The 27,591-nt window shown below is 48.0% G+C and overlaps 1 protein-coding gene across 6 annotated transcripts in view; it reads left to right on the top strand.

Annotated features, from left to right (window-relative positions):
• The window catches only part of VAMP1 (vesicle associated membrane protein 1), a 112,724-nt gene that overhangs the window by 65,041 nt on the left and 20,092 nt on the right, over positions 1-27,591 (top strand). For 4 of the 6 annotated variants that reach the window (XR_007352710.2, XR_012664972.1, XR_012664973.1 and 1 more), the window contains exon 5: positions 27,386-27,440. Coding sequence is in view for 2 of the 6 variants with exons in the window: in XM_048820240.2 (XP_048676197.2) it covers positions 5,720-6,108 (389 nt within the window). In the remaining 4 variants the exon portion in view is untranslated. Of the gene's footprint in view, positions 1-5,719; positions 6,238-9,703; positions 11,216-27,385; positions 27,441-27,591 lie in introns of those variants that run through there. The other 2 variants (XM_048820276.2, XM_048820240.2) reach the window with 2 other exon arrangements.

Here is a 27,591-nt window from a genome sequence, read left to right as displayed (position 1 = left end):
TGATGAATCTTTTCCCACAGATTAGAGAACCTACTCAAATATGAGACTTGAACTCTTTCCTTAATTGCCTTAGGAAACAACCCTTTCGAGTCATTAGCTACGTGTTCATTGCTGCATCAGCTGTCCATGAAAACAGCTTTCTTGGGAGCCATCACTTCTGCCAGAAGGGTTGGAGAACTGGGGGCTTTAATGGCAGATTCCCCCCTTTAAAATGTTTTTCAAGGAAAAAGTTTCACATCCTAAATTTATGTCTAAGGTATCTTCTGAATTTCATATTAACCAGACCATTCATCTTCCAGTTTTTGCCCCCCAAACCATATTAGACTAGGCAGGAAGCTGTCTTGTTACCAGATGTGCCCGTTACTTTGGGGTATGCTCATTTATTAGGGTTACTCTTCTGGGGGAACAGGGGGTGTTCTGTAATTCTATTAATGTACTTCTTATGTCACTTGTGTGTTCATATGGCGCTCTACTCCTTCCTTCTGCAAGTCCCCTCCCAATGGAGCTATCCTGCAGGACCTAGGTTCCCCAGGACTGGGTTCCTACAGCCCTAGGACTAGATGAACACGTGTACACACACACCACTAACAGAGCAAGTCTGAGCAGACCGGATCAATCAGTGCTCTCAAGCTGATCCCCTCATGTGTCCCTGTAGTCAATGAGCTGGGTTAAGCAGCACCTTCAAGCTGTCACCCTTATGTGCCCCTGGTCTCAATAGGCTGGGCTGAGCAGCACTTTCAGCTGCACCCCCCCCTGATATGCCACAGGTTTAACATGTCCCTATCCCCACTTTCACGTCACAATTGTACTGGTAGTACTCACTTGATGAGCAAACCCCACAGGATTTTTGGGTGCTACAGGGATCTTCAGCTTCTGTAAAAGAAGCGCTGCTGCAGAGTAAATGGGGGAAGAAATACAATGGGAGTGGTGAAAGACTGGAATGTGTTACCTAGGGAGGTGGTGGAATCTCCTTCCTAAGCCCTGGTCTACACTAGGACTTTAGGTCGAATTTAGCAGCGTTAAATCGATGTAAACCTGCACCCGTCCACACAATGAAGCCCTTTATTTCGACTTAAAGGGCTCTTAAAATCGATTTCCTTACTCCACCCCGACAAGTGGATTAGCGCTTAAATCGACGTTGCCGGCTCGAATTTGGGGTACTGTGGACACAATTCGATGGTATTGGCCTCCGGGAGCTATCCCAGAGTGCTCCATTATGACCGCTCTGGACAGCACTCTCAACTCAGATGCACTGGCCAGGTAGACAGGAAAAGAACCGCGAACTTTTGAATCTCATTTCCTGTTTGGCCAGCGTGGCAAGCTGCAGGTGCTCATCAGCACAGGTGATGAGCACCTGCAGAGCTCATCAGCACAGTGCATGTGATGTGACATCACATGCACTGCACATCACAGTGCTGATGAGCACCTGCACATCACAGTGATGTGCAGGTGCTCATCAGCACAGGTGATCAGCACCTGCAGAGCTCATCAGCACAGGTGACCATGATGGAGTCCCAGAATCGCAAAAGAGCTCCAGCATGGACCGAACGGGAGGTACGGGATCTGATCGCTGTTTGGGGAGAGGAATTCGTGCTATCAGAACTCCGTTCCAGTTTTCGAAATGCCAAAACCTTTGTCAAAATCTCCCAGGGCATGAAGGACAGAGGCCATAACAGGGACCCGAAGCAGTGCCGCGTGAAACTGAAGGAGCTGAGGCAAGCCTACCAGAAAACCAGAGAGGCGAACAGCCGCTCTGGGTCAGAGCCCCAAACATGCCGCTTCTATGATGAGCTGCATGCCATTTTAGGGGGTTCAGCCACCACTACCCCAGCCGTTTTGTTTGACTCCTTCAATGGAGATGGAGGCAATACGGAAGCAGGTTTTGGGGACGAAGAAGATGATGATGATGAGGAGGAGGTTGTAGATAGCTCACAGCAAGCAAGCGGAGAAACCAGTTTTCCCGACAGCCAGGAACTGTTTCTCACCCTAGACCTGGAGCCAGTACCCCCCGAACCCACCCAAGGCTGCCTCCTGGACCCAGCAGGCGGAGAAGGGACCTCTGGTGAGTGTACCTTTTAAAATACTATACATGGTTTAAAAGCAAGCATGTGAAAGGATTACTTTGCCCTGGCATTTGCGGTTCTCCTAGATGTAGTCCTAAAGCCTTTGCAAAAGGTTTCTGGGGAGGGCAGCCTTATTGCGTCCTTCATGGTAGGACACTTTACCACTCCAGGCCAGTAACACGTACTCGGGAATCATTGTAGAACAAAGCATTGCAGTGTATGTTTGCTGGCATTCAAACAACATCCGTTCTTTATCTCTCTGTGTTATCCTCAGGAGAGTGAGATCTAATTCATGGTCACCTGGTTGAAATAGAGTGGTTTTCTTCAGGGGACACTCAGAGGAGCCCATTCCTGCTGGGCTGTTTGCCTGTGGCTAAACAGAAATGTTCCCCGCTGTTAGCCACAGGGAGGGGGGAAGGTTGAGGGGGTAGTCACGCGGTGGGAGGAGGCAAAATGTGACCTTGTAACGAAAGCACATGTGCTATGTATGTAATGTTAACAGCAAGGTTTACCCTGAAAGAGTGTAGCCACTGTTTTATAAAATGTGTCTTTTTAAATACCGCTGTCCCTTTTTTTTTCTCCACCAGCTGCATGTGTTTCAATGATCACAGGATCTTCTCCTTCCCAGAGGCTAGTGAAGCTTAGAAAGAAAAAAAAACGCACTCGCGATGAAATGTTCTCTGCGCTCATGCTGTCCTCCCACACTGACAGAGCACAGACGAATGCGTGGGGGCAAATAATGTCAGAGTGCAGGAAAGCACAAAATGACCGGGAGGAGAGGTGGCGGGCTGAAGAGAGGGCTGAAGCTCAAATGTGGCGGCAGCGTGATGAGAGGAGGCAGGATTCAATGCTAAGGCTGCTGCAGGACCAAACCAGTATGCTCCAGTGTATGGTTGAGCTGCAGCAAAGGCAGCTGGAGCACAGACTGCCACTGCAGCCCCTCTGTAACCAACCGCCCTCCTCCCCAAGTTCCATAGCCTCCACACCCAGACGCCCAAGAACGCGGTGGGGGGGCCTCCGGCCAACCAGCCACTCCACCACAGAGGATTGCCCAAAAAAAAGAAGGCTGTCATTCAATAAATTTTAAAGTTGTAAACTTTTAAAGTGCTGTGCTTAAAGTGCTGTGTGGCATTTTCCTTCCCTCCTCCACCACCCCTCCTGGGCTACCTTGGTTGTCATCCCCCTATTTGTGTGATGAATGAATAAAGAATGCATGAATGTGAAGCAACAATGACTTTATTGCCTCTGCAAGCGGTGATTGAAGAGAGGAGGGGCGGGTGGTTAGCTTACAGGGAAGTAGAGTGAACCAAGGGGCGGGGGGTTTCATCGAGGAGAAACAAACAGAACTTTCACACCATAGCCTGGCCAGTCATGAAACTGGTTTTCAAAGCTTCTCTGATGCGTACCGCGCCCTCCTGTGCTCTTCTAACCGCCCTGGTGTCTGGCTGCGCGTAACCAGCAGCCAGGCGATTTGCCTCAACCTCCCACCCCACCATAAACGTCTTCCCCTTACTCTCACAGATATTGTGGAGCACACAGCAAGCAGTAATAACAGTGGGAATATTGGTTTCGCTGAGGTCTAAGCGAGTCAGTAAACTGCACCAGCGCACCTTTAAACGTCCAAATGCACATTCTACCACCATTCTGCACTTGCTCAGCCTGTAGTTGAACAGCTCCTGACCACTGTCCAGGCTGCCTGTGTATGGCTTCATGAGCCATGGCATTAAGGGGTAGGCTGGGTCCCCAAGGATACATATAGGCATTTCAACATCCCCAACAGTTATTTTCTGGTCTGGGAATAAAGTCCCTTCCTTCAGCTTTTGAAACAGACCAGAGTTCCTGAAGATGCGAGCATCATGCACCTTTCCCGGCCATCCCACGTTGATGTTGGTGAAGCGTCCCTTGTGATCCACCAGAGCTTGCAGCACTATCGAAAAGTACCCCTTGCGGTTTATGTACTCAGCGGCTTGGTGCTCCGGTGCCAAGATAGGGATATGGGTTCCGTCTATAGCCCCACCACAGTTAGGGAATCCCATTGCAGCAAAGCCATCCACTATGACCTGCACATTTCCCAGGGTCACTACCCTTGATATCAGCAGATCTTTGATTGCGTGGGCTACTTGCATCACAGCAGCCCCCACAGTGGATTTGCCCACTCCAAATTGATTCCCAACTGACCGATAGCTGTCTGGCGTTGCAAGCTTCCACAGGGCTATCGCCACTCGCTTCTCAACTGTGAGGGCTGCTCTCATCTTGGTATTCATGCGCTTCAGGGCAGGGGAAAGCAAGTCACAAAGTTCCATGAAAGTGCCCTTACGCATGTGAAAGTTTTGCAGCCACTGGGAATCGTCCCAGACCTGCAACACTATGCGATCCCACCAGTCTGTGCTTGTTTCCCGAGCCCAGAATCAGCGTTCCACAGCATGAACCTGTCCCATTAGCACCATGATGCATGCATTGGCAGGGCCCATGCTTTCAGAGAAATCTGTGTCCATGTCCTGATCACTCACGTGACCGTGCTGACGTCGCCTCCTCGCCCGGTATCGCTTTGCCAGGTTCTGGTGCTGCATATACTGCTGGATAATGCATGTGGTGTTTAATGTGCTCCTAATTGCCAAAGTGAGCTGAGCGGCCTCCATGCTTGCCTTGGTATGGCGTCCGCACAGAAAAAAGGCGCGGAACGATTGTCTGCCGTTGCTCTGACGGAGGGAGGGGCGACTGACAACACGGCTTACAGGGTTGGCTTCAGGGAGCTAAAATCAACAAAGGGGGTGCCTGTACATCAAGGAGTATTTCAGGCAGGACTTCACAGAGGGTTCCAATAAGAAATGGTGCGCCTAAGTTATCGTTCTTATTGGAACAAGGAGGTTAGCCTGGCCTCTGATTGATACATGGCTAGATTTACCTCGCTGCACCTTCTCTGTGAGTGACTGCAGTGTGACCTAGAGGAATGAGTCCCCTAGACAGGGGAGGAGGCAAATGAGTACAAAACAAATCTGGTCTATTTCTTGTTTTGACCCACTCCATCTATCTTTTACATCCTTGGCTGGCAGCAGACGGTGCAGAAGGACTGCATGCCATCCACATCTCATGGCTGCTCGGCAGAAGATGGTACAGTACGACTGCTAGCAGTCCGTATCGCCTGCCCGCTCACCATAAGACGGTTCAATAGGACTGACTGCAGGACTAAAGAGAATGACCTGGTCAAGTCACTCCAAATTTAGTCCCTGCACCCATGTCTGCCCAGGCGCTCCCAGCCGACGTGGCCAGGAGCACCTCGGACATGACGACGACGGCTACCAGTCGTATTGTACCGTCTGCTGCCACAAGGCAATGGGTTGCTGCTACTGTGTAGCAATGCAGTACCACGTCTGCCAGCACCCAGGAGACACGGGGAGGGGGTAGGGGCTGTTAGCCACGGGGAGGGGGGAGGGTCTGCCAGCACCCAGGAGACACGGGGAGGGGGGAGGGCTGTTAGCCACGGGGAGGGGGGAGGGTTGCCACGCGGTGGGGGGAGGCAAAATGTGACCTTGTAACGAAAGCACATGTGCTATGTATGTAATGTTAACAGCAAGGTTTACCCTGAAAGACTGTAGCCACTGTTTTATAAAATGTGTCTTTTTAAATACCGCTGTCCCTTTTTTTTCCTCCACCAGCTTCATGTGTTTCAATGATCACAGGATCTTCTCCTTCCCAGAGGCTAGTGAAGATTAGAAAGAAAAAAAAACGCACCTGTGATGAAATGTTCTCTGAGCTCATGCTGTCCTCCCACACTGACAGAGCACAGACGAATGCGTGGGGGCAAATAATGTCAGAGTGCAGGAAAGCACAAAATGACCGGGAGGAGAGGTGGCGGGCTGAAGAGAGGGCTGAAGCTCAAATGTGGCGGCAGCATGATGAGAGGAGGCAGGATTCAATGCTGAGGCTGCTGGAGGACCAAACCAGTATGCTCCAGTGTATGGTTGAGCTGCAGCAAAGGCAGCTGGAGCACAGACTGCCACTACAGCCCCTGTGTAACCAACCGCCCTCCTCCCAAGTTCCATAGCCTCCACACCGAGACGCCCAAGAACACGGTGGGGGGGCCACCGGCCAACCAGCCACTCTTGCACAGGGGATTGCCCCAAAAAAAAAGAAGGCTGGCATTCAATAAATTTTAAAGTTGTAAACTTTTAAAGTGCTGTGTGGCATTTTCCTTCCCTCCTCCACCACCCCTCCTGGGCTACCTTGGTAGTCATCCCCCTATTTGTGTGAGAAATGAATAAAGAATGCATGAATGTGAAGCAACAATGACTTTATTGCCTCTGCAAGCAATGATCGAAGGGAGGCGGGGAGGGTGGTTAGCTTACAGGGAAGTAGAGTGAACCAAGGGGCGGGGGGTTTCATCAAGGAGAAACAAACAGAACTTTCACACCGTAGCCTGGCCAGTCATGAAACTGGTTTTCAAAGCTTCTCTGATGTGTACCACGCCCTCCTGTGCTCTTCTAACCGCCCTGGTGTCTGGCTGCGCGTAACCAGCAGCCAGGCGATTTGCCTCAACCTCCCACCCCACCATAAACGTCTCCCCCTTACTCTCACAGATATTGTGGAGCACACAGCAAGCAGTAATAACAGTGGGAATATTGGTTTCGCTGAGGTCTAAGCGAGTCAGTAAACTGCGCCAGCGCGCCTTTAAACATCCAAATGCACATTCTACCACCATTCTGCACTTGCTCAGCCTGTAGTTGAACAGCTCCTGACTATTGTCCAGGCTGCCTGTGTATGGCTTCATGAGCCATGGCATTAAGGGGTAGGCTGGGTCCCCAAGGATACATATAGGCATTTCAACGCCCCCAATAGTTATTTTCTGGTCTGGGAATAAAGTCCCTTCCTTCAGCTTTTGAAACAGACCAGAGTTCCTGAAGATGCGAGCATCATGTACCTTTCCCGGCCATCCCACATTGATGTTGGTGAAACGTCCCTTGTGATCCAACCAGAGCTTGCAGCACTATTGAAAAGTACCCCTTGTGGTTTATGTACTTGCCGGCTTGGTGCTCCGGTGCCAAGATAGGGATATGGGTTCCGTCTATGGCCCGACCACAGTTAGGGAATCCCATTGCAGCAAAGCCATCCACTATGACCTGCACATTTCCCAGGGTCACTACCCTTGATATCAGCAGATCTGTGATTGCGTGGGCTACTTGCATCGCAGCAGCCCCCACAGTAGATTTGCCCACTCCAAATTGATTCCCAACTGACTGGTAGCTGTCTGGCGTTGCAAGCTTCCACAGGGCTATCGCCACTCGCTTCTCAACTGTGAGGGCTGCTCTCATCTTGGTATTCATGCGCTTCAGGGCAGGGGAAAGCAAGTCACAAAGTTCCATGAAAGTGCCCTTACGCATGTGAAAGTTTTGCAGCCACTGGGAATCGTCCCAGACCTGCAACACTATGCGGTCCCACCAGTCTGTACTTGTTTCCCGAGCCCAGAATCGGCGTTCCACAGCATGAACCTCCCCCACTAGCACCATGATGCATGCATTGGCAGGGCCCATGTTTTCAGAGAAATCTGTGTCCATGTCCTGATCACTCATGTGACCGCGCTGACGTCGCCTCCTCGCCCGGTATCACTCTGCGAGGTTCTGGTGCTGCATATACTGCTGGATTATGCGTGTGGTGTTTAATGTGCTCCTAATTGCCAAAATGAGCTGAGCGGTCTCCATGCTTGCCTTGGTATGGCGTCCGCACAGAAAAAAGGCGCGGAACGATTGTCTGCCGTTGCTCTGACGGAGGGAGGGGCGACTGACAACACGGCTTACAGGGTTGGCTTCAGGGAGCTAAAAATCAACAAAGGGGGTGCCTGTACATCAAGGAGTATTTCAGGCAGGACTTCACGGAGGGTTCCAGTAAGAAATGGTGCACCCAAGTTATTGTTCTTATTGGAACAAGGAGGTTAGCCTGGCCTCTGATTGATACATGGCTAGATTTACCTCGCTGCACCTTCTCTGTGAGTGACTGCAGTGTGACCTAGAGGAATGAGTCCCCTAGACGGGGGAGGGGGGAAGCAAATGAATACAAAACAAATCTGGTCTATTTCTTGTTTTGATCCACTCCATCTATCTTTTACATCTTTGGCTGGCAGCAGACGGTGCAGAAGGACTGCATGCCATCCTCATCTCTTGCCTGCCCCGCAGAAGATGGTACAGTACGACTGCTAGCAATCCTTATCACCTGCCTGCTCACCATAAGATGGTTCAATAGGACTGACTGCAGGACTAAAGAGAATGACCTGGTCACGTCACTCCAAATTTAGTCCCTGCGCCCATGTCTGCCCAGGCACTCCTGGCCGACGTGGCCAGGAGCACCTCGGACATGACGATGACGGCTACCAGTCGTATTGCACCGTCTGCTGCCACAAGGCAATGGGTTGCTGCTACTGTGTAGCAATGCAGTACCACGTCTGCCAGCACCCAGGAGACATACGGTGATGGTTACCTGAGCGGGCTCCATGCTTGCTGTGGTATGGCGTCTGCACAGGTAACTCAGGAAAAAAGGCGCGAAACGATTGTCTGCCCTTGCTTTCAAGGAGGGAGGGAGGGAACGGGGGCCTGATGATATGTACCCAGAACCACCCGCGACAATGTTTTAGCCCCATCAGGCATTGGGATCTCAACCCAGAATTCCAATGGAAGCGGAGACTGCGGGAACTGTGGGATAGCCACCCACAGTGCAACGTTCCGGAAGTCGACTCTAGCCTCAGTACTGTGGAAGCACTCTGCTGAGTTAATGCACTTAATGCACTTAGAGCATTTTCTGTGAGGACACACACACTCGAATATATAAAACCGATTTCTAAAAAAACGACTTCTATAAATTGGACCTAATTTCGTAGTGTAGACATACCCTACGTCTATAAGGTTCGACAGGACTCTTTGCCTTCTTTGTGTAGTGTCTCTATAGGTACACCCTCTTTATCTTACCTCCCTTGTCTTGCTAAGTCTATGCTTTCTAGTGAGACTTCAAGTAACCACATTTTAGATTTTAACTCCCTTATCAGTCCAAGCAAGTTGGCCTAATAGAGATTGTAAACAATAACTTTCAGAGATTGCTTTTGATATTCTAAACATGTGCCTTTTGGATCAATCCATTCAAACACTCTTAAAAGTGCTTTACAGACAAGTGCACCTTTGGCAGCATGATAAATGTGTTAGGTATTAAAGAATTAAGAATGGATGATCATAAGTAAATGTAATAAGAACTCTTGTATTGTTCCTTGGTATAACTTCTGAGTCTTATCTCTAGTCTGTGAAAATTGTCTACCAGACTTCTCTTATGTGATTACACTACTCCCCTGTTTGTACATCCAAGAATGTCATTAGTTCTTTTTGCTACAGCATCACATTGGGAGATCGTGTTCCATTGTTTGTCCCCTATGATTTCTAAAATCCAGGATACAGTCCCCCTGTCCATAAGTATGACCTGAATTTTTTCTTCCTATAGATATAACTTTTTATTTAGCTGTATTAAAACACATTTTGTTTGAATGGGTCCATCTTACCAAGTGATCCAGATTGCTCTGCGTGACTGCCCTGTCCTTATCATAATTTACAACTCTGGCAATTTTTAGCGACGCATTTTATCAGTGATGAATTTATATTTACTTCCAGATCATTGATGAAAATATTGAACAGCATCAAGCTTAATATTGATCCCTGTGGAACCCCAGTAGAAGCATTCCAATTCAATGACGATTCCCCATTGACAACTACGTTTTGAGATCTGTCAGCTAGTTCTTAATCCATTGAATGTGTGCTCTATTGATATTGTATAGTACTAATTTTTTAATCAAAATGCCATGCAGTACTAAGTAAAACACCTTACAAAAGTCTAAATCTGTTACATCTACACAGTTTCCTTTCTCAATCAAACTTGTAATCTCATGAAAGAATGAATTTGGGTTTGTCAGACAAGACCTTTTTTCCAGTAAAGCCAAAGACATTAATTATACTCCTATCCTTTCGTTCTTTACCAACTTAATCCCATGTCAACTTTTCCATTATTTTGACCAGAATTGATGTCAGGCTAGCCTGTGTCATAGGATACTGCCCTCCAGCATGCCACCCTGTCACCCCTCATGGTCCTGCAACTGGGGTAATTGACAGAACCACTCATCATCATGCTCGGGTTCTTTCAGTTACCTCAACTAGCTTTGTGGTATCTGAATTATTACGACTTTCTACAAAGTGTAACTCACTTCATTTGTTGCCCCAGTTCTTGCCCACTCTGGGTCCACATAAGAATCCGGGTCAGTTTTCTTTCCCCTGTTCAAGAGATACCCAGCTCCCTTGGGCTGTACCTTCAAATGGTCACTCTATCAAAACAGGAGTCCCCAGCTCTCCTCCTTGGAATTGCATTGTAGGACCGTAGCCAGTTTCTTCTTCAGGTGGCTCTGTGACAATCAGGCTCCAGGCACCCTGAGGTTTAAACCCCCAAAATTAGTAGTTGAACCAACTGATTGTATACTGTATTATTGTACTATAAAAGTATATCGAGTAAGGTCTTTTATGAAAGATTGTAATGTTATAAACTGGATGGTCATTATGAGCTACCTATATAAACTGTGGTTATGAATTTGTCTTTATGCATACAGAAAACTGTGCTGATAACCTTTACTGCAACTTCAACTACACTGTACTGCAGAGAGGAACATTTCCCAAGCCCAGTGCGTACACAAAACTGGCTCCAATTAACTATCCATTGTGCAGTCCAGGAAAAGACAATGATGGGCCAGTAGAGTTAATTGGAAAACATTGAGCCATCAAGTCAAAAGGGAATTTCTCCCACTCTGAATAATGAGTGGTCACCATGCAGCAACAGAGAAAGGGGGGGGGGGAGAGGAAAAAGCCTTTTTAAAAGGAGGTTTGAAACTGGGGTTTTCACCCAGAAACTTAGGGACAGTCTCTGGGCAAGAAGCTGCCTATGAATGCTGGGTCCAACCGTGTGGCTAGGTGGTACGCTGGGAAACTGTTCAAAGGCAATAGGTAACTTGTGTTAGACAGGGATTTTTATCTAGTATGGAGGTGTAAAGCCTGAGGTTGTGTCTTTATGTTTATTTTCTATGTAACTTATAGGTATTTGCTTTCCCTTCCTATGTCATCTTTGAATCTGTGGGTTTTCTATTAAATAAACCTTTTTTATTATATAAACCTTTTTAATTTTTATCCCAAGCAGGTCTCCGGTGTGCAGTCTGTGAATGGCAAAGTGAACTGAATACTGGGTGCCTGGGTTCATGGCACTGGGGGTGACACACCTGATGGGAACAGTCCAAGTGTGTGGTAATTAAGAACTCAGGGAGGACAGATTTGGGGAGACTGGGAACTGGAGGGGCTGTTGGTGTCACAAGTAGTGACTTAGCTGATGAGAACTAAGGTGAGACCTTATACTTGTGGGCTGGCTGCTGGCATGAGGGCTCTGAACTATAGCTGCCCAGCACCAAGACTCCCCAAAGTTACAGGTAGGGTTGCCAACTGTCTAATTGAGCAAACCCAAAGACTCCTGTCCCGCCACCTTCACTCACTTTCACCAGGCTGGGGCAGGGGGTTCGGGTGAAGGAGGGGGTGTGGGATTGGGCTCTGGGAGGGAGTTTGGGTGTGGGGAGTGGGCTCTGGGTTGGGGGTTGGGTGTGGGAAGGGGTTGGGGTGCAGGCTCTGGGAGGGAGTTTGGGAGCAGGCTTTAGGCTGGTGCAGGGGGTTGGGGTTGGGGTGCAGGAGGGGATCAGGGGGTCAGCACTTACCTTGGGCAGGTCCCGAAAGCAACTGGCACATCCCTCTGGCAGCAGCTCCTAGGTGGGGTAGCCAGGGGGTCTCTGGTCACCACTCACTGCAGGCACCACCCCCGCAGCTCCCATTGGCCACAGTTCCCGGCCAATGGGAGCTGTGGAGTCGTTGCTCAGGATGGGGGCAACATGCGGAGACCCTCTGTCCCTCCCTCCCCTGCAGGGGCCACAGGGTTGGTGCTGGCTGCTGCCGGGAGTGGCACAGAGCCAAGGCAGGTAAGGGAGCCTGCCTTAGCTCTGCTGCTGCGCCAGACTGTTAGTGCCAAAAATCTCCCGGTTTGGCTGAAGTAGCCTCCACAAGATAGAGCGTGATTCCAGGAGACTCCCAGCAAAAGTGGGAGGGTTGGCAACCCTAGTTACAGGGCAGTTGGTGACAGAACCTCTTATTAGGTCTCCCAAAGGTGACAGGCTCCTTTTCTCCAGTTAGTCCTCAGAGGGTTCAGCAGGCAGCTTCTCCTGCTGTGGTGGGTGTCTGCCCTTGATATGAGGGAGGAGGCAACATATATGCTGGTCCCCTTCCTTAAACCTCCTCCCAATTGGTTGGGTGAGGGGAACCTTGCCATGCCCTCTCTGCAAGGCTCCTGGCCTCAGGCCTTAAAGAAACAGTGATGGGATTTCCTCCCCAGCACCATAAGTGCTTTTTAGTTATCATCTCTTTTCCCCATTCTAGTTCTCAGTGACCTGGTGTTTCTGCACCCACTGTCACACAGCTCTTATCCTCAGCTAACTGACGTATCCCCAACAGTTGGATATGGGACACTAGATGCTGAGGGTTAGGACTGGGGCAGGTAGGGCTCCCTTTGCTAGGGTTGGGGTTGCAGCAGGTATGGTACCCTAATTTAGGGTTAGGTTTAGGGGAGAAAGGGCAACCAATGCTAGGCTTAGGGTTGGGGCAGGTGGGGCCCTCTTAGGATTCAGGTTAGGAGAGTTGGAGCACCCTTGTTCATGTTAGGTTTGTAGCAGATATGTCCCACTAACAGTTAGGTTTGGGGCACCTAGAGCCCCCTTGTTAGGGTTAAGGTTGTTGCAGGAAGGGCCTGCTGACTTTGGGTTAGGATGAGAGGATGTAGGGCACCCTGTTCTAGGCTTGGGGTTGTGGGAGGTAGGGCCCCATGATTTAACATTAGGGTTAGGGGAGGTAGGGCACCTGGTGCTAGGGTTAGGGTTGTGGGAGGTAGCCACTCTTTGTCATGGATCCACATGTCCCGTGCTCTGGAACAGCTCTGCAACCATCCCTGGGAGGATATCCTCAGCGTGCCACACCCTGTTAGGGTCTCACTCGTTCACTCAGCTTCACCACCTCCTTGGACCGAACCTTGGAGCCTTCGGCACCCCTGCTTCACAATCTGAGCTCCCTTCAGCAAGTCCACCTGAGTTGGGCACCTGAGGGAGACTAATACCCCCAAAGAAAGCAATGCGCCCCCACATTCAGCATCTGCCATGGCACTCAGCCACATTGTAATAACATGAGTGTTTATCAGATATCTGGAAAACAGCATAGAAAGTCCTTGGTGCGCAGTGAGAAAAGAAAGTGACAGCATGGTCCATTCTGGTTAGTCACAGCCCCAGCCAAGCTGTGTGTCCCCCCTTGACTCTCACTTGGTCTCTGAGTCCTCTTTGTTCAACTTCCCGGGGCAGTTTCACTTGGCCCCTCCTCAGTCCTTTCTTGTCTAGCTGGTCAAATGCGCCTGGCTGCCTATGGTGGGGTGGGCCATTCATGATTGTTAGTTGCTAGGTACCAAATGTCCCAGTGATTGGATTTGCCATTGTCTTCAGGGACTCACCATTGACCTGGGCCCCAAACCTAAGACAGCTCACTTCTGTATCTCTGGGCCTTTGCAGAGAGTTAACAGCCCTTTTCCACCCCAGGTGACAATGCAGCATATGGGGAAACTGAGGCACGCACAATATTCATACAAAATATTTACAGAAAATTCTCATTCCGTCACACACCCTTGCTAGGTTTAGGGTTATGGCAGGTAGGGGCCCCTGACTTTGGGTTTGGTTTCTGGGCAGGGGTCCTGGAACTGGGAGGGTCAGGGGTGCTCTGGCCCCCATCCATTTTTAAAAGTGGTAGGGGCATAGTTTGGTGGGCAGGGAACCACATTCCCCCCCAAACTGCAACCCTGTAATGTTTTGTATGAATACTGTGCATGCCTCAATTTCTCCTATGTGCTGCATTGTTAACTAGATGGTGGGGAAAGGCTGTTTGCTCTTGGGTAGGCTATGACAAACATGTGAATGGCACCCAGTTGCCTTGGCTTTCGGGCCCAGGTCAATGGAGGGTCCATGAAGACAATGGCAAATCCAATCACCGGGACATTTGGTACCTAGCAACTAATGACCATGAATGGCCCATCCTGCCACAGGAAGCCAGGCAAGTTTGACCAGCTGGGAACAAAGGACTGAGGAGGGGCCGGTATCACTCACCTGGGAATTTGGACAAAGGGGCACAGAGGGACAGAGGAGGGAGCCAAAGGTGGACACCACTTGCCTGGAGTTCTGGACTAACCAGAATGGACCATGTTGTAACTTTCTTTTCTTTATGCTAACCAAGGACTTTCTATGCTGTGTTCCAGACATTTAATAAGCCCTTCTGCTTTTACAACACTGGCTAAGACTCACTGAAGATGGTGAAGGTGGGGGGGGACATTGCTCCCTTAGGTGCCCATCTCAGGTGGACTTGCTGAAGGGAGCTCAGGATGTGTAGCAGGGTTGCTGGTGGCTTAGAGGTTCAGTGCAAGGAGGTGGTGAAGCCAAATGGCTTACCCTAGTGAATGAATGTGACCGTATAGGCTCTGGCACACTGAAGGGATCCTCCCAAGAACCGTTCTTAAGCTGTTCTAGAGCATCAGACCTGTGGATCCATGACACATGGCAGCTGAGGATGGTTTCTGAATGCACCAAGAGGATGGTTGGCTGCTGAATGTACCATGAGTATTTTGCAGTAAGTGACTGGCAGGGTAAAACTAGGGTAGTTAAAGGAAGCAGCAAGAACATGGCATATAACCAATTTCCTATGAAGCACATTGCAAGCCTGTGCAGAGAAGAAGGGCTAAGCATTGAGAAGCTCAACAAAGAGCAACTGATTGGCCAGCTGGACAGAGATGACTAGTCCAAGAAGGGTTTCAGAGTAACAGTCGTGTTAGTCTGTATTCGCAAAAAGAAAAGGAGTACTTGTGGCACCTTAGAGACTAACCAATTTATTTGCGCATAAGCTTTCGTGAGCTACATAGTGAGCTTTCGTGATGCATCTGATGAAGTGAGCTGTAGCTCACGAAAGCTCATGCTCAAATAAATTGGTTAGTCTCTAAGGTGCCACAAGTCCTCCTTTTCTTTTTAGTCCAAGAAGCAGGTTTTAACCCCAAATGGGGAGTCAAGAAGGTTCAAGAGCAGCAGAGGCAGCAGCAGGGCATCCACAAGATCCTGTTCCCCATCCAGCAGGAGGGTCTTCATGACCTGGCTCCCAATCGACAGATTTGAAGCAATGGGACTTGGAGATGAGAGCGAAGGAGCTAGAGGACTATGAAAAGCAGCAAAAACACATGGAAGAATAGCAGGAGAAGCAGAAAAAGCATGAACTGGAGATGGAGAAGCTATGGGGCAAGAGGACCCACCAAGGAGTAAGTGGGGAAAGACCCAGCATGCTAATTCCACAAGGAACCTAGATACCAAATTGCTACTCTAGTTTAAGGAGGGGAAATATAGATGCTTACCTCACTGCCTTTGATAAGGCTTGCAATTTGAACCAGGTTGACCTTGTCGACTAGCTCCTCTGTCTCATCCCCTTATGTGATCTCAAAGTCAGAGGCTTACAGCCAGATGAATGGAATTGATAGCAGAGACTATGGGTTATTCAAAAAGGCTTTACTGCTTACATTGAAGCTGATCCCTGAGGCTTATAGGAAAAGGTTTCAGGGGGTGCAAAAGACTTGGGGTGTGACCTATATGGAACTCACCATGGTGATAGGTGAATATTTCCAGAGATGGCGTAAGGGAGCTAAGGTCACTACCCTGGAGGATTTGTGTAACCGGGTTGGGTCGGAGAAACTTTATGAAATCTGTCCTCAGGACCTTAAAATGTGGTTAGTGGACAGGAAGCCCATGGATTTGCATAGTGCAGGCTGGTTGGCTGATGAATTTGTGGACAGCAGGCTCTGGTATGAAAAGAGACCCAAAGGGGACTGGCTTAAGCATGGGGCTGGGGAAAGAGACCCACTCCATGGTGGCATCCCAGAAGTGGAACTTAGGGAAACCCAAAGCTGTTCAATGGGACTCAGAGACCTGAGATGTAATATCTGCAGATGGACGGAACGTAAGTGAGCAGAATGCCCAAGGCTTGCTGAAATAAGGTTTGTCCAGGACAGAGAGGCTGTGTCATACACTGTCCAACCAGGAAGGCAGCCTGTAACTCAGGCTCTAGAGTGAACTACATGACTGAACTTTCAGAGGAAAGCAGTCACATAGCTCAGGGACACCAGCGCTGGTGACGAAAGGTATGTCTACACAGCAAAGAAAAACTCATGGCTGGCCCACACCTGCCAACTCCAGCTTGTGGGGCTTGGGCTGCGAGGCTGTTGCACTACTGTGTAGACCGAGCTGCAGCTTGAGCTCTCGCACCCTCCCACCCCGCAGGGTTCTTGAGCCTGGGCTCCACCCCAAGTTCGGAAGTCTACACAGCAATGAAACAGCCCCACAGCCTGAGCCTCATGAGCATGAGTCAGCTGACACAGGCCAGCCGTGGGTGTCTAGCCCAGAGGGGTTCCAACTCCAGGCATCGATATACATGTCCTGTTGAACTCAGACACGTCTGATCCCCAGGGGAGTGGAAGGTTAATGGGAAGATATTCATGGGGTGGAGAGTTTCCGGTAGAGAGTGAATCCTTGTCAGGTCTTGTGTGGTACAACCCCATCAAATGCTGAAGGGCTGTGTAACTTGGGTGAAAGTTCCAAATTTGAAGCCATTTGCCCCGCTTATGTCTCAGATCCGTGCAGAAACAGGAGGGAGCAGGGTGGCTGGTAGTTGGGGTTCTCCAGGACATTAGCTTTGATGTCCTTTTGGGAAATAACTGTGTCACGTTAAAGAGACAAGGTGGGTGAGGCGATATCTTTAATTGGACCAACTTATGTTGGTGAGGGTCCCGTCTTGTCTGTCTAATATCCTGGGACGGACATAGCTACAACTGCACTGCATGTGTCACTTTAAGACAGGATCCAGTCCCTGGGCCTGTAACAACCAAGGATTTGAATCCAGGAAACTAGCAGGCTGAGAATGCAGGTGTCAGTGAACATGCAAATAGGCAGGCTGGCAGGGAGGAGGGGGGTTTCCCATGGCTAGTAACAAGGCTGGTAACAGCACAGGACACCTGGCTGTAACCAGACACCTGTAGCTGAATGGGATGGAGGGATGGTCCCTGCCCATCTCCACACAGGAGATGACTCACACTGTCTTTGATACTGTCATAAAGGCAAAAAGAAAAGGAGTACTTGCAGCGCTCACTGCCTACACCCTCACTGGGAAAGCAAAGGCAGAGCTGAGCACAGTGGTAGCTGACCCCAGCTGAGCATTGGGAGACAGTGACACTGGCAGGGCAGGATGATTGCCAAATATGCTTAGAATCATAGAATCATAGAATATCAGGGTTGGAAGGGACCCCTGAAGGTCATCTAGTTCAACCCCCTGCTCGAAGCAGGACCAATTCCCAGTTAAATCATCCCAGCCAGGGCTTTGTCAAGCCTGACCTTAAAAACCTCTAAGGAAGGAGATTCTACCACCTCCCTAGGTAACGCATTCCAGTGTTTCACCACCCTCTTTGTGAAAAAGTTTTTCCTAATATCCAATCTAAACCGCCCCCACTGCAACTTGAGACCATTACTCCTCATTCTGTCCTCTTCTACCACTGAGAACAGTCTAGAGCCATCCTCTTTGGAACCCCCTTTCAGGTAGTTGAAAGCAGCTATCAAATCCCCCCTCATTCTTCTCTTCTGCAGGCTAAACAATCCCAGCTCCCTCAGCCTCTCCTCATAAGTCATGTGTTCTAGACCCCTAATAATTTTTGTTGCCCTTCGCTGGACTCTCTCCAAATTATCCACATCCTTCTTGTAGTGTGGGGCCCAAAACTGGACACAGTACTCCAGATGAGGCCTCACCAATATCGAATAGAGGGGAACGATCACGTCCCTCGATCTGCTCGCTATGCCCCTACTTATACATCCCAAAATGCCATTGGCCTTCTTGGCAACAAGGGCACACTGCTGACTCATATCCAGCTTCTCGTCCACTGTCACCCCTAGGTCCTTTTCCGCAGAACTGCTGCCTAGCCATTCGGTCCCTAGTCTGTAGCGGTGCATTGGATTCTTCCATCCTAAGTGCAGGACCCTGCACTTATCCTTATTGAACCTCATCAGATTTCTTTTGGCCCAATCCTCCAATTTGTCTAGGTCCTTCTGTATCCTATCCCTGCCCTCCAGCGTATCTACCACTCCTCCCAGTTTAGTATCATCCGCAAATTTGCTGAGAGTGCAATCCACACCATCCTCCAGATCATTTATGAAGATATTGAACAAAACTGGCCCCAGGACTGACCCTTGGGGCACTCCACTTGATACCGGATGCCAACTAGACATGGAGCCATTGATCACTACCCGTTGAGCCCGACAATCTAGCCAGCTTTCTACCCACCTTATAGTGCACCTTGCCTTGTCCGGTGGTGAGAGAGACCCAGAGGAAGGTGAAGCAGCTGGAAGGTTGCTGCTTGTAACAGACACACGTGGTCAGAGTGGTATGGTGTGTTTTCTTCACCGAGACCCCCAATCATGACCCTCCAGGAAGAGGGGCTGGGAGGTGACTGTGTCCTGGGGTTGAGGGCAACAGATTGTCCCCAGGCTGGGAGATAGGCTCCTTGCATGTACACAGCACTGGGGTTAGGACACAACTACAGAGGGGGCCTGCCAATGTGCAGGAGCACCCTGCATTCCTTGCCAGGTGTTGGGATACCAGAGCCCCAGAGATGTGACTGGGTTAAAAACCAATGCTCACCGGACCACTCCCTGTTCCAACCAAGGGTAAGGACACCCCAGGCTACAGCTAAGATGGCTGACACATGGAGGAATGTGCGGTCACTGTGCTCCTCACTCCCTGGGCACATAGAGGGGAGAAGGAAGTGACAGGACCCCAGCCCAGTTTCAAACCCAAAGGTTTTGGGGTGGCAAAAGGGCTGAGGGCTCTTCATGGGCACCCTGCGAGTGCCATTGAACAGACCAATCCTGGAGGATGTGAAACTGCTCTGAGCTGGGTAGTGGAAACAGTAAGTGCCATAGATTAGTAGGGTGCTAAACGGATCATGGATGTGCCTTTTAGAACAACCACCAAGGAACTTGGAAAGATGCTGTGGCACCTATGAGTAACATTGGTGGGTTCGAACATCCCCAGGTCACTGGGTAAAGTGACCCCTCTCAATTCAGTCTCAAGGGGGAAGAGATGTGATGGGGGAAGTGATGTGATGTAGTGGGAATTTTCTGTAGTACTTTATGAATACTGTGGGTGCCTCAGTTTCCCCTATGTGCTGTATGGTTAGCTAGGTGATTGGAAAAGGCTGTTTATGCTTGGGCAGGCTATGACAAAGGAGTGAATGGCACCTAGTTGCCTCAGGTTTGGGGTCCAGGTTAATGGAGGTTCCATGAAGACAATGGCAAACACATCACTGGGGCATTTGGTACCTAGCAACTGATGACATGAATGGCACACCCCTCTGCAGGAAGCCAGCCGAGTTTGACCAGATAGACAACAAAAGACTGAGGAGGGGCCAGGTGTGACTCACCTGGGAATTGGGACAGAGGGGCATAGAGGGACAGAGGGGAAGCCAAGCGGGGGGGCTAATCAGAGGGGCTCTGGGCTGATCAGAATGGACCATGCTGTAACTTTCTGGTCTGTATGCTAACCAAGGACTTTCTATGCTGCGTTCCAGACATCTAATAAACCCTACTGCTTTACAACACTGGCTGAGATTCATTGCAGATTGAGAAGTGTCATGGGTGTCATGTATTGCTCCCCTTGGGGGTACTGGTCTCCCTAAGATGCTCATCTCAGGTGGGCTTGCTGAAGGGAGCTCAGGATGTGAAGCAGAAGTGCTGGAGTCTCGGTCCAAGGAGGTGGTAAAGCTGAGTGCCTTAGCTAGTGAAAGAGTGAGACCTAAGGGGGTCTGGCACACTGAAGAGGTCCTCCCAGGGACTGTTCCAAAGTTGTCATAGAGTACCGGACTTATGGATCCATGACAACAGTCCCCTGACCAAGGGCTAGGGTTGTGGCAGCTAGGGTCCCCTAACTTAGGGTTAGGGGAGGTAGTGAATCCATTACTATGATTAGGGCTATGGCAGGTAGGGTCCCCTCAATTAGGGATAAGGTTGGGTTAAGAAGGGCCCTCTGTACTAGGGTTACAGTTGGGGAAGGCAGAGCTCCATCACATAAGGTTGGGGTTAGGAGAGGTAGAGCATCTGGTGCTAGGGTGAGGGTTATGGCAAAAAGGGCCCCTGACTTAGGTTTAGGAAGGATCTGCTGTTCGAGGGTTAGGGTTGGGGGCAGGTAGGGCCCCTTGACTTAGGGTTAGGGGAGGTAAGGTACCTGGTGCCAGGGGTAGTGTTGTTGCAGATGTTGCCCCCTGACCTAGGTACAGGTTTTTGCAGTTAGGTCTTCTAGTCCAAACATTAAGATATACAGAGAATACCAGTGGCCTCATTTCACGTACAGTTGTAAGCATGTACAAGATGGCTAACATGCTGGCTCCATCTAGAGTTCTGTTTGAGATTTAAGGTTGCCAACATATTAAGCAGGGTCCAATTAAAATATTCAAGCTGTGGATCTCCCAGTGGATGATAGGCTATTGTCCTAGATTTTTGATGGTTTTTTTTTTACACCTACCATAGTTACAAGTTCCTGAATTAATCGGCTCTTGAAGTCCTGTGCATCCACTTGGGTTGCCCATAATGCACACAGTAGTTTTCCCAAGGAGTTTTAGAAATAGTAGCAGGCTGTTTGGTCTGTAGTGTGGAAAAGCCTGTGCCTACCTTGTGAAATGATCAGTTACAACTAATACAAGTATTTCTGCTATTGGATTCAGTTGTGAGAAAATCCATTTCAACTAAATCCACACGGCCTTCACTGTGAAGATGAAACAGTGGAGCAGCTCTTGTGGGTAGAATCTTCCACTGTGTATACTGGGCACAGGTCTTACAATACTGCTCCCCATCAATCTTCATCCATCGCCAGCAGAATCTGGCTCATACATGCCCATAGGTCTTATCCAACCCAAGATGCCCGAGGTCGTCATGTTTCATTTTAATACAACATTGTGAAATTGTTGAGGTAAAACGAATTGCTTTTTGATGTATTGTTTGGGCTGGTACTAATTCTATACAAAAGTCAATACTCCAGGGAAAGTCGCCAAGATTAATTTATTTATAATGCTGTGAGGTGGCTTCAGGATTCCCACCTATCCAACATTAACATTGGGATACTGAGGATCTCCTTTACTGTTGACAATATCAGGTGCCTGGGACACCAGGTGAGTGTTGCCTGCTCCCGAGTAGCTCAGGAAGGAAAGGGGAATTGCATTACATTTTGGAGGCACCACTGGACTCCCTCTGCCACCCCAACTTCTGCAGCAAGAAAGCATTCATATCTAATTTTGATGTGATTGAAGTTCTGATTATTCGTCTGAGCCCTACTGGACTTTAAAAGAGCATTGTAAGCTAATTGTTCTATGTAAACCCAACCAAGCCCTTATACTGGCTAAGGAGCCCATAGACACTGAGGATGCTATTATCTATCTGGAGTTGGGAACCGTGAAAATCGTCAGGAATACCGTAATTTACAGATGGTGAGATGACCCCCCCAACAAACAGAGTGTCTATATTTGTGAGAGTAGCTAATGACTTCGATGCACAATGTATTCCCAAGGAAGTTGGTACTCTGGGTGAAATTGGCCTCTGGCATGTGTTTCTGGCTAGCAGTTACCCAAAGGAGGAGACTACACTAGCTGGGACCCGCCTTTACAGCTAAATTGAATGCTTTGTTGAAACGGAAGGCAAGACATAACGAGAAGATATAAAAGCCATCGTTACACTAACATCTACTCCCTCAACTGCTACTAATGAGGTCTGATAACTGCTCTAGGACAATTGGTAGAATGCAGTAGTTGGTCACCCTATGAGAGAGTTGAGGACCATAAACTCTTCTCTGGGATAAAACCAACCCCTTTTGGGAGTGACTGGGATCCACCCCAACATCCGTGAGGCCTAGAAACTCTTTTAGGGAGGAGCATCCCCACCTCTGATGAAGATGCTGATAGACGAGGCACTCTATGGTATACACAGAGAAGGACCATCACTTAACTCACTGGAGGTGTTTGTCAAGTAACTGGGATCCCTAAGTTCCCCCTTTGCCCTATAGATCAGCTGTTCCTAGGAAATAGTCCCAGAGGAAATCTATTTCTGCATTAAAAAAATAGGACAAATATTTTTTTGAAAAAATTCAATGTGTACACAATCAAAAATTAAAAAAGAAAAAGATAACTGATACTTTTTTTGCAAAAGATAGAAAAACTGTTTGAAAAAAATAACTTTTGGAATAAAAATAAATACATATATATTTAGATATAAAATTGATTTCTGTTAGAAGTCATAAGACGAAAGTATTTTTTGAAAAAAAATAGAAAAAGAAATTCTTTATAAAAACTGAAAAACAAATCAAAATTTTTTTGAAACAATACTTTCTGCATTAAAAACAAATTTTATTTTTCAAAAAATTGTGCAAAAAAAGAATAATTTATATTTTAGTCATGTAAAAGAAAAAATATTTTCTGGCATGTTAAAAATATATATTTTTTCCATCATATAAAAAATTCCATCCGATAAAACAAAGTTTTTTTGTGGTGTATTAAAAAATTTCCTCCTTGTGTTAAAAATGTTTTCCTGATCATGTTAAAAATAATATTCTGTCATGTTAAAAAAATCTTCCATAGTTAAAGAATTTTTCTTCCATAATTTTTCTTTTACATAATATTTCCCCCTCATGTGAAGAAAAAGATTTTTTTCTCTTATTCTAAAAAAAAAAAAAGTTTCTCCCTCATGCAAAAATATTTTTCCCTCATGTACAAGGTGAACATATTAAAATATATATATTGAACATATTAAATATATATATTTTTCTCTCTCTCAAGTTAAAAAAATTAAATGTCCATCCAAAAAAATTACACTCCTCCGCCCCCCTCTCCCCACTCGCATTTGGCCCCAGTCCCCCCTTTGCTCAGCCTCCCCCCTACTTGCTCCATGGGTTTCCTCCTTACGCCCCCACCCCCCACTTGTTCCCCCAGCTCAGCTGCTGCTCCCGGGGAGCGGGGGAGAGGGGGAAGGGGTGTGGAAGGAAGGGGGGAGGGACACAGTGGTGGAGAGGAGACATAGAATAAGAGACTCAACTGTTTTTAGAGGATGGGGGATTGCATCTGCCTGGTGACCAGTTTCTCATGAGAATGGGGCTACCTGGGGATTTGGTTCCTTCATCTCTGGGGATATAGAGTCTGGTACATAAAGGTGGCACCATCATGTTGCCTCAATGGGACTTTTTGCCTTCTTGGTTCTGTGAGGGGGTAGTAGTGTTGTTAAAGTAGCCTTTATTTTACTGCCAGGATTAATGTCTAGCTGCAGCAGCCACTCCTCTTATTTATTGCCTGTGGTGCTTACTGCTGTTGAAACAACATAGGAAGCTCAAGCTTTGTTTGTGTGAAGAAGTGAAAATGAGGTGGCAGCTTTTGCAGTCTGATTCCAGCCATTTTCTTCCTGTCAGGGTGCAATTGCCAGCTTTGAGAGTGAGGCCTGACACCTTGTTTTCTTGTGTGAAGAAAGGAGGCCAGAGATCTGTTAGTCTCTAAGGTGCCACAAGGACTCCTTGGTTCTTTTGGCTGATACAGACTAACATGGCTACCCCCTGAAAAGAGATTTCTCAATTAGCTTTAACTGCTGCTTGCCATTATATGTTCCCCAGGATCAATGAGATGGGGGGGGAGGGGGCACTTGAAAAGGCCATTTTGCAGGATGCCTGCATGTCAGCTATCAGGGTATCAAAAAATCTGTGACTGGCATAATTTATTCCCAAATTTAGTGCTTTTAATTAGGTACCTTCTGCATGTCCAGTCTTCACAAACACAATCTGGCACACAGTGGAAAACATCCAAGTGGGGAGGGGGAGGGGTCTGGGCGGAGTGGGGTGGAGTGTGGGCAGGGCCACGAGCAGAAGAGGCAAGTCGGGGAGCTAGTCTCCCCGAGTGAAAGCTTCACCCATCGCCCATGCAAGGGAGCAAGGCCATGGGGATAATTGCTGATGAGTGAGATCACAAGGACAGTGCAGAGGAGAAGCATGAGACCAGACTGCTGATTCAAGATTTGTCTGGCACTCTGGACCATGACCAGGAGACCCTGAAGGATTCAAATGGAGGGTTCTACAGAGACTAGTTACAGATAAGTTGTATGTAAGAATGTTTAAGGGACTGGAGTAAAAGCAGTAGAAGAACACCAGCCCCATACATGAGCATGGTTTCAGAGTAGCAGCCGTGTTAGTCTATATCCGCAAAAAGAAAAGGAGTACTTCTGGCACCTTAGAGACTAACAAATTTATTTGAGCATAAGCTTTCGTGAGCTACAGCTCACTTCATCGGACGCATTCAGTGGAAAATACAGCGGGGAGATTTATATACACAGAAACAATGGGTGTTACCATACATACTGTAACGAGAGTGATCAGGTAAGGTGAGCTATTACCAGCAGGAGAGCGGGGGAGGGGGGGGGACCTTTTGTAGTGATAATCGAGGTGGGCCATTTCCATGCCTCCAGCTTTCATCCAGACCACACCACACGATCCATTGTCTACAGCCAAGCTCTACGATACAACCGCATTTGCTCCAACCCCTCAGACAGAGACAAACACCTACAAGATCTCTATCAAGCATTCTTACAACTACAATACCCACCTGCTGAAGTGAAGAAACAGATTGACAGAGCCAGAAGAGTACCCAGAAGTTACCTACTACAGGACAGGCCCAACAAAGAAAATAACAGAACGCCACTAGCCATCATCTTCAGCCCCCAACTAAAACCTCTCCAACGCATCATCAAGGATCTACAACCTATCCTAAAGGACGACCCATCACTCTTACAGATCTTGGAAGACAGGCCAGTCCTTGCTTACAGACAGCCCCCCAACCTGAAGCAAATACTCACCAGCAACCACACACCACACAACAGAACCACTAACCCAGGAACCTATCCTTGCAACAAAGCCCGTTGCCAACTCTGTCCACATATCTATTCAGGGCCTAATCACATCAGCCACCCTATCAGAGGCTCGTTCACCTGCACATCTACCAATGTGATATATGCCATCATGTGCCAGCAATGCCCCTCTTCCATGTACATTGGCCAAAATGGACAGTCTCTACGTAACATAATAAATGGAGACAAATCAGACGTCAAGAATTATAACATTCAAAAACCAGTCGGAAAACACTTCAATCTCTTTGGTCACTCGATTACAGACCTAAAAGTGGCAATTCTTCAATAAAAAAACTTCAAAAACAGACTCCAACGAAAGACTGCTGAATTGGAATTAATTTGCAAACTGGATACAATTAACTTAGGCTTGAATAAAGACTGGGAGTGGATGTGTCATTACACAAAGTAAAACTATTTCCCCATGTTTATTCACCCTGTCCCCCGCTGTTCCTCAGACTTTCTTGTCAACTGCTGGAAATGGCCCACTTTGATTATCACTACAAAAGGTCCCCCCGCCGCCCCTCTCTCCTGCTGGTAATAGCACACGTTACCTGATCAGTATTTTCCACTGAATGCATCCGATGAAGTGAGCTGTAGCTCACAAAAGCTTATGCTCAAATAAATTTGTTAATCTCTAAGGTGCCACAAGTACTCCTTTTCTTTTTGTGGATACATGTGCATGTGGTCAAAAATGATCTCTAAGAGCCCCGGAAAGGGTGGGAGGGAACTTCCTGAGGGATGCAGGTAAAGGTCAGTCTATCAAACCCCATAGCTGGGTTTGCCCCCTTGGTTACAAGTTCATGTCAATTTTTAGATCCAGCATGAGAACCCCACTTGGACAGTTCAGCTGTTTCTTTATACAGGTTGGGCCTTTGGTCACCAGTCTCCGGGAACAGGTAATCACCAGTTGACGGCTCTCTCCTCAGGGGGGAGCTTGAAAAGGCAGAATTTTGCATAACTGTGGTAGTTGAATTTATATTAACCACTTCTAGCTTACACCTCTCGGAAAGGTGGGTTTGTTACAGCAACGGAAAAAACCCTCTTCTATGGTTGTAGCAAATATCTATACTGGATGCCACAGTGGCACAGATTCAGCGCCATGGCTGTGCCCCTGTAGCGCCTGAACCATAGCCAAAGCCTGCATGGCCAGCGGCTACAAATCACCACACAGCGCTTTCCAAGCAAGCACATTTATTGTTAAGGTAAAAAGCATTACAGGGAAAACATATACAAAAGAATAAAAGTACCTACATGCATATAAATAACTTATTAGTGGTCACCCTAATTCCAGTTGGGGGCTCTGATAGGGGTCAGTCTTGCAAACCTCACAGCTGGATTTGCCCCCTTGGTTACATGTTCATGTCAGTTTTTAGATCAGGCACCAGAATCCCAACTGGAAGGTTCAGCTGCTTCTGTATAGAGCTTGGGCCTTTGATCTCCAGTCTCCGAGAACAGGCAATCACCAATTGATGGCCCGCTCCTCAGGGCATAGTTTGAAAGGACTAGGTTTTTGCATAACTCGTGTAGTGGAATTTATATTAACCACTCCCCAGGGATTCCTCAGGAAACCCACTTAACACTTATTGTTCCAAAAGTCCATGCTTGTCTCATGCGTTTAAATTTATTCCTTATACTTCCCAGGTCTCACCTAAGCCATAGTTTCAGTGTAGGGTACTGGGACTGACACATAGTCTGTCAGTCAAGACCCAGAGTAGAATGTGATTTTTATTCTTTGGAAATAAAACAGGCAACTAAAATGGGGCCAGGCCATGAAATTCAAGTATGAGATCTGGATCCAAATGTCCTCAGTATTAGAGGTTTGGATTCAGTCTTCCAATCAGAGCTCCTCTATAGCAGACAAGTTGTTTTACAAAAGCAACAGGTGCCCAGCTTCTCCTAGCCAACCCCTTTGGTATCCGTCTTTAAAATCCATGTTATGCTCACTAAGATAAATAGGGCAGGATCTAGCTCAGACGATTTCAGTGAAGCTTTTATCAGAGGCTTCCAGGTTAGACCAGCTCAGCATATCTCTTCTGATTAATTAAATCCTAGCTAGTGCCTGGTCACCAGTTAACAGGGACAACATCCTGCAGCATCAAATGAAGGGAAGGGAAAGGGACCACTGTCAAGATGTTCTCTTCTCTAATTCATATCCTGAACTGCCAAAATTAAAAATGTTGCCCTTTCTCTCCAGTCTGATTCCAGGACCTGCTTTCACAGACAGAATAAAGGAAGAGTCAAGATGACAGGTATGGAGTGGGGGTGAAACTGATGTCATAATCTCTCTCTCTATGTAAAGAGATCTAGCGGAGCAATTTTCTCTGGACTTGACGCAAGCAGACCAGAGCTGAAATAATACCAACACCATTGGGACAGGTACTAATTGTAAAATGGGCCAGA

This window comes from Caretta caretta, chromosome 1, assembly GCF_965140235.1.
Source record: "Caretta caretta isolate rCarCar2 chromosome 1, rCarCar1.hap1, whole genome shotgun sequence".
In the NCBI taxonomy this organism is placed as follows: Eukaryota; Metazoa; Chordata; order Testudines; family Cheloniidae; genus Caretta; species Caretta caretta.
Note: the sequence above shows the minus strand (reverse complement) of the source record. Positions and strands in the feature narration are given on the sequence as shown.